General features: G+C 41.8%; 1 protein-coding gene and 1 long non-coding RNA gene across 51 annotated transcripts in view; one reads left to right on the top strand and one right to left on the bottom strand.

Moving 5' to 3' along the window:
• C4H6orf89 (chromosome 4 C6orf89 homolog) overlaps window positions 1-14,925 on the top strand; it is a 45,700-nt gene that overhangs the window by 774 nt on the left and 30,001 nt on the right. For 20 of the 50 annotated variants that reach the window (XM_028846886.2, XM_077999056.1, XM_028846884.2 and 17 more), the window contains exon 1: window positions 10,832-10,909. In XM_028846886.2, coding sequence (XP_028702719.2) covers window positions 10,908-10,909 — 2 coding nt within the window. In that variant the 5' untranslated portion in view covers window positions 10,832-10,907. 50 annotated transcript variants of the gene reach the window in all.
• LOC144340395 (uncharacterized) lies at window positions 10,851-14,472 on the bottom strand. The gene is made up of 2 exons (XR_013416466.1): window positions 13,464-14,472; window positions 10,851-12,624 (listed from the first exon to the last, which is right to left on the bottom strand). It is a non-coding gene; the product is annotated as an uncharacterized LOC144340395 (long non-coding RNA).

Genomic DNA, 14,925 nt, shown 5'->3' with positions numbered 1-14,925 from the left:
AAACTTATGCTGTAAATGCTTTGCACACCACCTAATAATGATGGTTGAATGTTTACTATGTGCCAGGCATCAAGCTAAGCATTTTATTGCGTATTTTCACGCTTAATCTTCAAAACCCCACAAGGTAGATATTACTATTCCCATTTTACTTTGAGGAAGCTGAGCCTTACAGATTAAATAACTTGCTTAAAGTACTACAGCTGGTGCACTTGTGCTCTTAACGACAGTTCAACTGTAGTGTCCCTAATTGTCAACAAGGAATAAGGATGTACAAGGTTGTAAAGATAAACTAGACAGTTTCTTGAGAGAGGAGCTGGGCATCCTTCATCTTTGTGCTCTTCTTGCACAGTACTGAGCACAGGGTGCTCAGCTTTTGTTGAATGAATAATGAACGGAACACTACATTTTAAACTGATAAATGCTAAAGTATAATTTTTACACCTCCTGCAATCTGAAGTTCATGCCCACCTTGTGGCCCTTGAGCTGGATGAAAAAGTCTTAATCCTTGGTCTGTTTAGTCTGTTGTTAATTTGAGTTGCCCTTCTCTGGACTTTATGTAGTTCCTTACTGTATATCCTGGGAGGCATGTGCCATTCCCAGGCTCCAATGTCTGAATATTGAAAAGCCACCCCAAGATCATGATCACTTTCTTCCTAAATCTTTTACTGCAGCTCCTACCAGTCACTTGGCACTGAGGAGACAGGGATGAGTCTCACACACACAGTGCCCTGCCCTAAAGAAACTCACATTCTAGGAGAGATAGGCAAATAAATACGTAGCTAAAGGAGCGTGGAATGAGGACTGTAATAAGAAGCACACAGTAAGTTGGGTGCAGTGGCTCACACCTGTAATCCGGCACTTTGGGAGGCCGAGGCGGGCAGATCATCTGAGGTCAGGAGTTCAAGACCACCCTGACCAACATGGTGAAACCCTGTCTCTACTAAAAATACAAAATAAGCTGGGCATGGTGGTGCATGCCTGTAATCCCTGCTACTTGGGAGGCTGAGGCAGGAGAATCACTTGAACACGGGAGGAGGAGGCTGCAGTGAGCAGAGATTTTGCCATTGCATTCCACCCTGGACAACAAGAGTGAAACTCCGTCTCAAAAAAAAAAAAAAAAAGAAAAGAAAAAGAAACACACAGTTTTCCCTGAGCTCTGGTTACTCCAGAGTAGGTTTGAACAGTCAAAAATTTCCCCTGGAGTGATAGCCTGGGTTGAGATCCAGAAAATAAATTGGAGTTAGCCAGAAGCCATGAGGGGTCAAATCAAATCACGAAATAAAATGTCTCCAATTCCTCAGAAGCCCCCCTACCAATCATTACCCAATCCTTCCTCCCAAAGGGTAAATCACTTTCTGCCTTCTAATATCATAGCTTGGTTTTCCCTGTTTTTGAATTTTATATAAATGGAGTTATAAAGTACGTATTTTTTTGTGCCTGGCTTCCTTTCCTTAGCAATATGTTTGTGAGATGTATTCATGTTGTATGTAGTGGCCATTTTTCATTTTTCCTTGCTGTGTAGTATTCTGTTGTACAAACATACCACAATGTATAATGGTGCTGTGATGGATATTTGTGTATGTATCTTAGTGCACTTGTGCATGAATTTTTGGGAGTATATACCTAGAAGCAGAATTGCTGGGTCATAGGTAACATGTATAATTTAGTAGTTAACACTAGACTGTTCCAAAGTGACTGTAGCAATTTTTTTTTTTTTTAGACACAGTCTCACTCTGTCGCCAGGCTGGAGTGCAGTGGCACGATCTCGGCTCACTGCAACCTCCACCTCCTGGGTTCAAGCGATTCTCCTGCCTCAGCCTCCCAAGTAGCTGGGACTATAGGCACACGCCACCACATCCAGCTAACTTTTGTATTTTTACTAGAGACAGGGTTTCACCATGTTGGCCAGGATGGTCTCGATCTCTTGACCTTGTGATCTGCCCACCTTGGCCTCCCAAAGTGCTGGGATTACAGGCATGAGCCACCACGCCCGGCCAGTGGCTGTAGCAATTTATGTATGCACCAGCAGCCTGTGAGAATTGCTGTTGCTCTGCTTCTGAGCCAACTCTTAGTATTGCCAGTCTTTTTCGTTTAAGGACTCCTGAAGCCTCTACAACAATATCTCAGTAGTAATTTCACTAACAACTAATGACTAATGAAGTTGAATTATTTTTCCATATGTGTGCCATTTAGATATCCTCTTTGTGATATCTTTTTGTGTTCAAATCTTCTACCTATTTTTCTATTTGGCTATGTTTTCTTATTTGTAAAGTTCCTTATGTATCCTGGACAGAATATAACACTGGAAAGTTTCTAATTTTAATGTAGTCCAACATATGCATTTTCTCTCTTGCAGAACATCTCAGTGTTGGACAGACATTATTGCACATCTCAATATTATAGCTTTATAATTCCGTTTTGTTTTGTTTTGTTTTGAGACGGAGTCTCACTCTGTCCCCCAGGCTGGAGTGCAGTGGCGTGATCTCCACTCACTGCAAGCTCCGCCTCCCAGGTTCAAGCCATTCTCCTGCCTCAGCCTCCCGTGTAGCTGCGACTACAGGCACCCGCCACTGCGACTGGCTAATTTTTATATATTTAGTAGAGATGGGGTTTCACTGTGTTAGCCAGGATGGTCTCGATCTCCTGACCACGTGATCTGACCGTCTCGGCCTCCCAAAGTGCTGGGATTACAGGCATGAGCCACGGTGCCTGGCCTTGTTTTTATCATATAGATCTGCAATGCATCTAGAACTTATTCTGGTGTATGGTATGAGGTAGGAGCCAAGTTTCATTTTTTTCTATATGGATATACAATTGACCCATCACCATTGATTGAAAGCATTATCCTTTCCTCACTCCTCTATTTCACCTCTTTGTCATAAATCAAGTGTCCATGTATGTGTTTTCTGGTTTTGGTCTCTCTATTCTGTTTCATTGGTTTCATACATTTACATCACTGTCACACTACCTCTGTAGCTATAGCATTAGTCTGAACCCAGTAGTATTTTGTTTGCAGATTTCTTGTAGAAAGCAGTTAAGAGCTTTGGCGCTACACACAGGGCAGAATAAGGAGTCTAGGTTCAAATGCTGATCCTTCCACTCCTTATCTGTAAAATCTTGAGCGAGTTAACCTCTCCATAAACTTCAGTTTTGTTTGTATGAGGATGTTATGGGGCTATTTATGCCATAGAGTTGATGAAGTGGCTCCATGAATTGAAAGTGCTTAGTACAGTCTGTCACACTGTTAAAGAAAACTAAATATGGCCTGAGAAGGGCTCTGTCCTTCTATATTTGAGTCCTTGTGGATGAACTGTAACCTAGCTTTATAGTCAGACAAATTTGAAAACCTAACTTAATAGTATATACCTGTAACAATAGCTGAATGTTGGCCAATCCCAGCGGCCATACTTCAATAACTCATAGACTGCTGAATGTTCAAACTATGTTCAAATAAGGCAAACACTGAGCTTTAACCAATCTCGCTGTTTCTGTACCTCACTTCCGATTGCTGTACCTTACTTTATCTTTTTGTCTGTAAATTTATTCTGATCACGAGTCACCCCTGGTGTCTCTGTGAGTCTGCTGTGATTCTGGGAGTTGCCCGATTTGCGAATCATTCATTGCTCAATTAAACTCCTTTAAACTTAATTTGGCCGAAGTTTTTCTTTTATCAGATGGTGTCAGGAGTGGGATCCAAAGTGGAGCTTCTAGCGACCACCAGGAGCACTGAGTGAACATGCAAGGTACCTGCAGGACCCACTTGTGTCCATCGATCTCTCACAGCACCTGGAGATCACAGGTAAGCTTCCTCTCGGATCTCTCTTTCCTTTCCCTTTTTTATCTTTTCTATTACTCAGGGCAACCAGCTTGCCCAGAGACCACGTGTTGAAACCCCTAGTCAGAGACTGGATTAAAGATGATGGGGCCCACCTGAAGGCAAATATAAACCTTGCCAGTATGATACTGGGTGCTAAGCAGAGTGGCTGATGTCTATGTTTTATCACATGTATTTTGCTCTGGTCAGAAAAAAAAATTTTTTTTCCTTTATGATGCGGCTTGGCCCCCAGTGCGATGGTGTGGCAAGTTGGGTCACTGGGGCCACTGAGGGAAAGGGAACCCAGAAGCCTGGCATGCCGGCAAAAGGATAAGAATTTCTTACCGGATTTTTGGCTTCTCTCTCTCTGTGCAAATGGTTGAATGAATGGTAACAATCACTGTTTATTTACCTATCTCTTCTGTAAGGTTTTGATTAACGTGAAAAAAATTCTCAGACTAGTCTTAAACTGATGTATTTGTGCTATGAATTTGTTTTTCTGGGTCAAGGGGTACCTTAGGATAAAACATGGGCTTAGGACCCCATAAGCTCGCTGGTCAATAACAAACTTTCCGGCAGGTCCCTGAAACAAACAAACAAAAAAACTGGATGGGGTCTCCATCTTGTTTTATGTCCTTGGGAGCTTGACCTTGTAACCACATGGCAGTACTTTCTCTTGGTCTCCACTTCCCAGGGAACAGGAATTTTACGGTTTATGCATAGTTAGCTCTAAAAATTAAAGCCTCTGCAAGCTCAAAATCAACTACTCTAGACTCCTTCTGGGAAGGGCAGTAGAGACTGCTCTGTGCTGTGGCTCACTGGCCTTTCACACTGGCAGTTCCAGTTTCATTCCCTGCTTAGGAAGTAAGTCCTTTCTGGTTTAATATCTGCATAACCTTGTCTAGTCTTTTCTCCTCCACAGACTATCTTAAATTTTCCTTCCTTGAGCACCTAGGAGGTTACCTTTGGTAAAGTTCAAAAGCCAGAAATATCAACCATTTGGCCTGAGTAAAATCAGTAATAAGAAATTTTAAGGCCAGGCGCGGTGGCTCAAGCCTGTAATCCTAGCACTTTGGGAGGCCGAGACGGGCAGATCACGAGGTCAGGAGATCGAGACCATCCTGGCTAACATGGTGAAACCCCGTCTCTATTAAAAAATACAAAAAAATTAGCCGGGCGAGGTGGCGGGCGTCCGTAGTCCCAGCTACTCAGGAGGCTGAGGCAGGAGAATGGCGTGAACCCGGGAGGCGGAGCTTGCAGTGAGCCGAGATCCGGCCACTGCACTCCAGCCTGGGCCACAGAGCGAGACTCCGTCTCAAAAAAAAAAAAGAAATTTTAAAAGGACTTTATTAAAGAGTGCTATGGTTAAAAGTCAGGTTAACTAAAAGTGGATATTCAGGCTCTAATGGCCTGGAATCCATGGGAAAAACAGGAGGCACCAGAAACCCTTTTCCTGGCCCTGTTCTTCCAAGGACTCCACCATAAAACCACTACCCAATTAAGAAACTTAAAAACTGGCAAATGAAAAATCTTACAACTACTATAGTAATCTTCTTCTGTCTGTCTGTCTAGCTATATATGTGTTGTGTGTAATGTTCATATAAAAGAGCTCTAATTAATTGGCTTAAACAAAAAAGAAGCACTTAAATATTTTGAAAGCAAAAACTGTAATGCCTTTTAGTTCATGTAACTTTAGTAATCTTTGGGAAATAAAAACAGCTTTAAATATTATTGATAAAATAAAGACATTTTGTCTAAATTATGCAGGTCAGATATTAGCTTTGCTATATGCTTTAAGGTCATAAACTGCTTTGACTTTTGAAAATCGTTATTTTGGAGACGTTAAATTCTAAATAAGGCCTGGGGATATATGGAATTAGCCATGCCCCCTAGTTATACAAAGAATATAAAGAAAACAGGTTTTATATAAGAAAGGATGTTGTATGGTAAATTCTTGTCCTAAAGTAAAATGACTAGTTGTTTAAAAAAAGGGATGTTTAGGGCAAGTCAGAAAGTCTAAACATGTCATACATAGTTTGTGTAACTTGTGAAATAATTGATGAAAAGGAATTTATGCCAGAAATGTTGTACAATTTAAAGGTGATTAGGCTTCCTAAATGCTTCATAAAATGTCACCATGACTCTTAACTGTACAGCCTGCCTGCTTCACAGCTAGTTAAGGCCTGGGACACCTGGAGTTAGATGCTGGAAAGAGTCGGACCTTTATCTGCATTTCTGTCTGGGTCCTGGGCTCCACACCGAGTACATAATTAAAATCCCTTACTTACCAAGGTTTTCGCCAAAAGTAAAAGTTGCTAAGAGTTAACATTGTAATATGTAATTGAGACTACTGAAAAAATAGGTTTACATGCAAGGTGTATAAGGAGAATGAAATGTGTTTTTTGTAAGAGATTATAAGAAAATATAGGAATGTAAATTTTTGCCTAGGTTGGAGGGTTAAAGAATTGTTTTAAATTAAATAAAGCTAAAGGTTTGAACAAGTTGTGGAAGGTTTATAAAAATTAATTACAGAGGCCGGGCACAGTGACTCATGCCTCTGATCCCAGCACTTTGGGAGGCCAAGGCGGGCGGATCACCTGAGGTCAGGAGTTCAAGACCAGCCTGGCTAACATGGTGAAATGCTGTTTCTACTAAAAATACAAAAAATTAGCCAGGTGTGGTATTGCACACCTGTAATCCCAGCTACTGGGGAGGCTGAGGCAGGAGAATCACTTGAACCCAGGAGGCGGAGGATGCAACGAGCCAAGATCACACCATTGCACTCCAGCTTGGGCAACAAGAGCGAAACTCCATCTCAAAAAAAAAAAACAAAAAAACCAAAAAAATTAATTATAAGGATTCTATGTGTGAACATATTGGCTAAAGTTAAAATGGCATTATTCAGTTTTTTTTTTCCATAAATTGGACATTGGAATAAAAGCACAAGAGAGTTTTCTTAGAAGATTTTTCTGCTCTGAGAAAAAAAATAGTACAGGATTATAAAAGGTTTATAAAAATCTTACCTTATGGTCAAACTAACTAAAACTGAATAGATTTATAAAATGTTATTAAAAACTAGCTTTAACATTAAAAGTACACTAAAGGAAACATAAAATTTGGTTTTCTCTTTTAGAAAGGATTTTTATTTAATATTAAAAGATAATGAAAGGTTTTTGTTTACCTTTTAAGTAAACTACAAAAAAAAATATTGGTGGGGGAAGGAAAGAAAGGAGACAGTCAGTTGGCCTCATGCTATCCTCATTGGATCTTGTTTGGAAAGCTAAGTCTCCTTCCTATTTTTAGGTTATCATTTTGGCTAAATGAATGACTTATGGTAACCTAAGATTTTTTTTTTTTTTTTTTTGAGATGGAGTCTCACTCTGTCGCCCAGGCTGGAGTGCAGTGGCGCAATCTCGGCTCACTGCAAGCTCTGCCTCCCGGGTTCACGCCAGTCTCCTGCCTCAGCCTCCCGAGTAGCTGGGACTACAGGCGCCCGCCACCATGCCTGGCTAATTTTTTTGTATTTTTAGTAGAGACGGGGTTTCACCGTGTTAGCCAGGATGGTCTCGATCTCCTGACCTCGTGATCCGCCCGCCTCGGGCTCCCAAAGTGCTGGGATTACAGGCGTGAGGCACCACGCCTGGCCAGTAACCTAAGATTCTATTTTGTAATATCCAGTGTTTTAAACCTTTGGTATTTAACAGACCTTTCAAAATCAAGCTCTAGATTATCGTGCTAAATCAGCCAATACTAAAATTGTTTAAATATACAATTTGAATGAACTCCATGATCTAAGTCAAATTACCTATGATAACCCATTACTTATCAGTGCTATACACCTAAATTGGAGAAACAACTGGTATTCAAGAGGACATAAGTCCAGTGTTAAGCATGGACTCATGAAGAACCAGGACAGCCACCTTGTCCTTCTTGAGTCCTTAAAGCTTTTATTAAAGGTTCCGGAAAAGATAAAATAATCCAAATTTAATATATTGATGTGGTGACTTATACATTGCAGAAATAGTTTAAATCCAGTGTTTGGTTCCATATTCCTGGAAAGACAATCAAAGCTTCAGATGCATTTGGCTACCTGATGGGCCATTTAAACATTTATAAAGGGATTTCATTCAATTGTCATTTTCAATGCATGTTTTCTGGTTGTATAAAAGCTTTCCCATGCAACAGGGCTGATGTAGATTATAGTGTATTTTCACCAGGCAAAGAAAACTTTTTATGATTCACTGAGGACAATCCCTTCACAATCTAGAACCTGCAGATTGGATCGTCTGAGAACACCAGAGAAAGAGAAAGACTGTCCTTGCCATCCACACTACAGCAAAACTTTGGAGCTTTAAACCTTGGGTTCATAATCTCACAACTGAGGAGGGTCCCTCCACACTCCTGGAACTGTACACCCATTGGAACCCTTAAGGTAAAACTAACCAGAAAAGTTTCTCCCCAGAAGAAGATGGCATCCTTGATGTGAAGAGCTTTTCCAAGATCATAGATCAAAACTTCTACTATCACAAGACTCTTATCTTTGAATATTTTTTCCTTGTTTATGCCTCTATGAACAATAGAAATTAAAAGGGGGTCTATTATATGCACTTATAGGGTATACTTTTATTTGTGAAGGATTTTGCAACCAGCCTTAAACATGAATAACCTTATACTTCAATAGATAAAAGATGAAGGCCCAAGTAGGTAACAAACTTTAGTGGTACATATATTGCCTCATAACCAGTCAAAACTCCTCTTAACCCACATCATGAATTAAAGAGAACATTGACAATAGGCCTTCACTCTTCTAGAAAGACATCATTTGTTAGGTCCTTTTTCCATGGTTTAGAATAAAAGAGGCAATAATTTGAAATGTCTCCCTCATAATAGGCTCTACAGCAAATTCTACTTTAAAGGCTATCATTATACAACAGATTTTAAATTCTCCTGTGAAAGTTATACTAAATAATAGAATTGGCTAAACAGAGAAGTACCTGTGCAGCTGCTGACACTTGTGGCCTATGGAGAAAAAAGCAAATGTAAATTATAAACAATTCTGGCCAGGCATGATGGCTCATGCCCGTAACCTCAGCACTTTGGGAGGCAGAGGTGGGTGGATCCCCTGAGGTCAGGAGTTCAAGAGTCTGGCCAACATGGCAAAACCCTGTCTCTACTAAAAATACAAAAATTAGCCTGGCGTGGTGGCAGGTGCCTGTAATCTCAGCTACTCAAGAGGCTGAGGTGGAAGAATCACTTGAACCCAGGAGGCGGAGGTTGCAGTGAGCTGAGATCGCACTGCTGCATTCCACCCTTGGTGACAGAGCGAGACTCCCTCTCAAAAAGTAAATACAATAAAAATAAATATTCAGTTGTAGGGGATTAGTGAAAAGACCTGTTAGTCAAGGAAGTAGACTCTTCATCTAGCTCATTCTTTTATCTATTTAATTTTAGGTGGTTTGGCTTATGGGGACCCTGGTTAAGGAGCATACTCCTAACTCTTGCTATTATCCACCCAATAATCATAATAGTCTCCCTGGTGCACTGTATTCTTTCAAAGGTTTTAAACGCTTCCATGCAGCCATCTCTAGAATGTCAAATGGTCTCTCTTCAACTGGAATAACGAAAACTGAAAGAAATGTGTGACCATGAGGGCACCATAACCTATGAATGACATGCTGAGACCAGAAACCCAAAATGGTGGTAACTGAGAGTGGTGCTAAGGCCCTAAGTTCTGGTCACACTGTCACCTAAGTAAGAACCTGGCCAAAAGTGGGAAATTTTTTTTAAACAAAATTATGGGAGGCCATTATTTTGGACTGAGCTCATGCACTAGGCCCCAACAAACCAAACTAAAATGGAGTCACTCATGCTAAATGTGACATAATCAAACTAAGGCTTTAAAAAAACACATAAATGCTAAAACAGACCAGGTTTTGTTTTTCTCCTGTAAACAGGATGTTCCAGCATAAGGAGGTATCCTCTACTCAGTCCTTATTCTCTCCCTGCAAAACCCACTGTTCTACTGTTTCCTAGTGAGTTTCAAAACCATATAGGTACACTTATGACAGTGATAACATCAGTAACTAAGGTTTTGGTCAATCTCTCAAAATTGAGAAAATGACCAAAACAGGGGAATTGTTAAGGCAAACTAAGTATGGCCTAAGAAGGACTCTGTCCTTCTATATTTAAGTCCTTGTAGATGAACTGTAATGTAGCTTAATAGTCAAACAAAATTGAAAACCTAACCTAATAGCATACATCTGTAATAATAACTGAGTAGTGGCCAATCCCAGTGGCCATACTTCAACCACTCACAGCCTGCTGAATATTCAAACTGCGTTCAAAGAAGGCAAACACTGAGCTGTAACCAACCTCACTGTTTCTGTACCCTACTTCCGATTCCTGTACCTCCCTTTGCCTTTTTTTGTCTATAAATTTGTTCTGACCATGAGGCACCCTGGTAGTCTGTGAATCTGCTGCAATTCTGGGAGTTGCCTGATTCGCGAATTTTTCATTGCTCAATTAAACTCCTTTAAACTTAATTCGCCTGAAGTTTTCTTCAACAGAGTAAGCTCTCAGTAATGAATGGGCTGAGTGTAAATTGGAGGGATTTGTTTGTCTTTCTCAAGAGTAGGAACTTCCGGAAGGAAGGGGCTGCTCTTCATTTACGTTTCCCTTCCACTCCCATCCCTTAATGCCTAACACACTGCCTCGCACATAGTACGGGACTCAGTAAATGCTCGTTCAATGGGTCAGTTCAGCTATGAAGTCTGTGTGTCAGTCCAGGTAAATAAGGGAGACAAGGATTTAGGACTAGGGCGAAAAGAGCCCGATCGGGAGAAAGACGCCAGGGGGAGCAATAACCTGCACTCTCCAGATATCGCGAGAGCTCCCGCGCTCGCCACGACGTTGAGTGTTCCGTTTTGGGCGGAAGCGCTGGACGAGAGGAGAAACTACTATAGGGACAAGGCCTCGCCCATGGAGTGGGGGTTGCTTCCGGGTCGCGCTCCCGGAAACAGGAAGTTGCCCATCCTCCTTGCCCGGCGGCAGCTGTCCGCGAGGCGGGAGGAGCCCGAGGGGGCGCGAGCCCCGCATGTGAGTGACTGGGGCCCGAGGCTGGGTGGGGGGAGGCCGCCCTGTGACAGCCTCGCCGCCGCGCCCGTCTCTGACATCCTCGCGCAGCCGCTCCTCGCCGCTGCTACCACCCTCTATCCCAGCGCTGATCCCTTTTCTGAGCCTCTCCAGTTTTGTAGACTGACAGCATCCCCTGGCAGCTCCCGCGGGGTCGACTCCCTTAAGACATCTGTCACTTTCCTTGACCACGCCGGGGAGAGCAAAACGAGGTCGACCTTGCTTGCACTTGCTTCTCAGGCATCACAGCAGTGTCCAAAACTTGAGCGTTGCTAATGAAGTCCAGATTTCTGCCCTTTTGACGGAATTTTTAAGAAATTAAGAGTAGATTCCCCACCCCCTTCTGAAAGATGTTTTTCTAATAATTTTTAGGGGGAATTTTTTTTTTTTTTTCCTTCAAGCGTGTACTTGGTATGTGATAAACCTGGCATCTTGGATTTCAGAAAGAAATATGACTTGGTTTATTGACACCAGTAAAATAGTTGTTTGTAATCACCTCTTAGTAGAAGGAAATTTGCCTGCGTCATGTTTTGTAGTAGTTTATGACTGTTAACTGTGCAGGCCACACTTTTTCTAGTCTCAGAGCCCTCATAGCCATAGTATTCGCAAATATGTTTCTTTTAAAGTATTTAGTCATCAATCACTTTATAACGGAGACTACTTCCAGATACTTAGTATTCTGGCTTTTCTGATTGCTCATTTGGTAGTTCCTGTGGTGGAATCTTCTATAGACGTCTCTCCCTTAACAAATTCGTTTATTTGAATTTGAGTTGTCAAAATTTCCCTCTAGGGAACAACATGCCTTTAAAATAAAAACTAATAAATCCAATTCTGCTACATTAAAGTGTTGACTAAAGGTTCAAATAGCCCAACTTGCGTACCAGAAAGAGGTCCTGTTTCTCTGTCAGACCTTTTCTGCCTTGGACTGAAGCATTTTTCAAGACCTGCTTTGAATACGTGTTCCTCGACAGCTGCTCCACAAACCAAAAACAATGTCCAAATGCTAGATTGCTAACCTGCTAAGGTTAAACCCTCATCACATTGATGCTACCTCTGCGTTTTTGTTTTTTTTTTTGAGACGGAGTCTCGCACTGTCGCCCAGGCTGGAGTGAAGTGGCGACCTCGGCTCACTGCAAGCTCCGCCTCCCCGGTTCACCCCATTCTCCTGCCTCAGCCTCCCGACCTCTGCATTTTTAAAAAAGAATAAAAGAATAAAACGTGAATAAACCATGAACCATGAGTTACATTCAGTTAGTTCGGAATGATAACTTTAGGTCCTTTCTATAAATTTGTTCAACATTGATCTGATTCGACATCTGAGGTGAATTCCCATGTCTGTTCTTAGTTTTTTGTGTTTTCTCCATTTATCTCTGCTTTCAAGAAACACTATTTAGGGTGGGAGGTAGACAGGAAAATAGATGTAATACAAAGCCCTAGAGGTTCATAGGACAAAAACTGAGGTCAGCGTCTTAAAGAGTTCACTTATTGGACAAAGCACTGGAGATTAGGCTTTTTAGGCAGAGGAAATTGTGTATGCAAAAGCAAAAAGATATGAAACCATGTAACAGTGTAGAATGTGAAGAAGGATTGATGGGAAATGAAACTGAACAGGTAGGCAGTGACCAGATCATAAAGGGCCATGGTAAGTAATTTGGACTTTATCTTTAAAAAGAATCTCACTCCATCACCCAGGTTGGAGTGCAGTGGTGCGATTATGGTTCACTGCAGCCTTGAACTCCTGGGCTCAAGCTACCCTCCCACCTCTGCTTCCCGAGTAGCTGGGTCTGCAGGCGTGCACCACCACACTCGGCCAATTTTTATTTTTATTTTTTTTTGTAGAGTCAAAGTCTTGCTATGTTGCCCAGGCTGGTCTTGAACTCCTGGGCTCAAGCAGTCCTCCCATCTCAGCCTCCTGGTGTCAGGATTACAGGCATGAGGCACCATGCTTGACTTGGGACTTTATCTTAAAATAATTGTTATTAGGTATTTAATTTGTCTGGCTATTGGAACAAAGGTGTTACATCATTTTATAATTCTCTTAAAACATTGTGGGGTAGAAATAATTATCCCCATTTTATACATGAGAACTCTGAGGCTTAGAGAGGATAAGTAGTGTCTCCTGGCCACACACTAAGTGGTAAAATCTAGAGTTTGCATCCAGCTTTTTCCAACTCCAGTATCTGTGTTCTTAGTCGCCATGCTAAACTGCTCCTGCAGAGGATGGGGAGTGTTGGAAGGTGCTTAGCATGAACCAATTTGTGTTTCAAAAAAATAAGTGTCCGAGTGTGGTGGCTCACGCCTCTAATGCCAACACTTTGGGAGGCTAAGGTGAGCGGATCACTTGAGGTCAGGAGTCTCACCAACATGGTGAAACCCAGTGTCTACCAAAAAAAATACAAAATTTAGCTGGGTGTGGTGGCATGCGCCTGTACTCCCAGCTGCTCGGGAGGCTGAGGCACGAGAATCTCTTGAAGTCAGGAGACAGAGGTTACAGTGAGCTGAGATTGTGTAACTGCACTCCAACCTGAGCGAAGAGTGAGATCCTGTCTCAAAAAATAAAAATAAAGTAAAAAATAAAAAACTGGACAAAGTAGAGGATGGATTGGGGAAGAGGAGAACTGGAAGTATAGAAATTAACTACCCTTTGTGTTGGTCCCTAGGAAAGACGTTGAGGGCCTTAACTGTGCCGTTAATGTAGAGGTAGAGAGGAGGGGATGAATGTGAGAATTATATAGGAAGCTGAATCGAGAGGACTTAGTGATAGTTTCATTGGTGGGAATGAGGTAGGAGGAGAATAGTTTTTAAATTTGGAGGATTAGTGTTTCCATTAAGAAAAGGAGTGCAGTAGGAGAAATGGGTTAAAGGAGAAAAACAGTAAGTTCGGTTATTGACACATTACATATAGGGAGCTATGGGAAACTTGGATCATTGTGTCTGGTAGGCAGGTAGATAAATGGGTCTTGAACCCTGGAGAGAGTCGTAGGCTGGAGAAGAGATTTGGGAATCACTAATAGCTGGTGGTCAAAGCGTTGGAGGGAATAAGAAGGTCAAGGATAACTGTGGTGGATACCAGCACTTGGGAAGAGAACGAGAGAATTACATTAAGGTTTGAGTACACTTGTGGGAGATAATGGGGTAGCAACAGCAGCTGCTGCAGAGAGTTCAGATAAGGTAATAACTGAAAAAAAGTCCTTCGATCTTGGCGTTTAGAAAGCCATTTGTGGCCTCAGTGAAAGCAATGTTGTTGGAGTGAGGAGGCAGAAATATGATTTCAACAGGTTAATAATGGAAACCTGAGAAACAAGAAAGTGAGTGACTTTCTCCCCCAACCCCCAAAGGAACTTGCCTCTGAAGGGAGGGAGGGAGGGAAAGAGTACCAGAAACTTAGAAAGGAAGGATTATGGCATTTTTCTAATAGTAGAAACTGGAAAAGGTGAGGATGGAAGCAAGTAAAGGTAAGCTTAAAATGTGGAGACTTCTGCTTCAAATAGGTCAATGTCATAAAAGGCAAAAAAAAAAAAAAAATGCTGGGGACTTGTTCTGGATTTAAGTAGATTAAAGAGAGGCGCGGCAGCCAAATTCAATGTGTGGTCATTGGTTGGATCCTGGATTTTTAAATAGCTATGTGGTCTTTCTAAAAAATTTGGTAGTTAAAGAAATTTGACTATAGACTGAGTATTAGGTAATATTAAGAGAATTACTCATTTTTTTTTTTTTTTTTTTTTTTTTTTTTTTTTGAGACGGAGTCTCGCTCTGTCACCCAGGCTGGAGTGCAGTGGCCGGATCTCAGCTCACTGCAAGCTCCGCCTCCCGGGTTCACGCCATTCTCCGGCCTCAGCCTCCCGAGTAGCTGGGACTACAGGCGCCCGTCACCTCGCCCGGCTAGTTTTTTTTGTATTTCTTAATAGAGACGGGGTTTCACCGTGTTAGCCAGGATGGTATCGATCTCCTGACCTCGTGATCCGCCCGTCTCGGCCTCC

The sequence above is a fragment of the Macaca mulatta genome, chromosome 4 (genome assembly GCF_049350105.2).
Source record: "Macaca mulatta isolate MMU2019108-1 chromosome 4, T2T-MMU8v2.0, whole genome shotgun sequence".
Taxonomy (NCBI): Eukaryota; Metazoa; Chordata; class Mammalia; order Primates; family Cercopithecidae; genus Macaca; species Macaca mulatta.
This window is presented reverse-complemented; position numbering and strand designations above follow the sequence as displayed.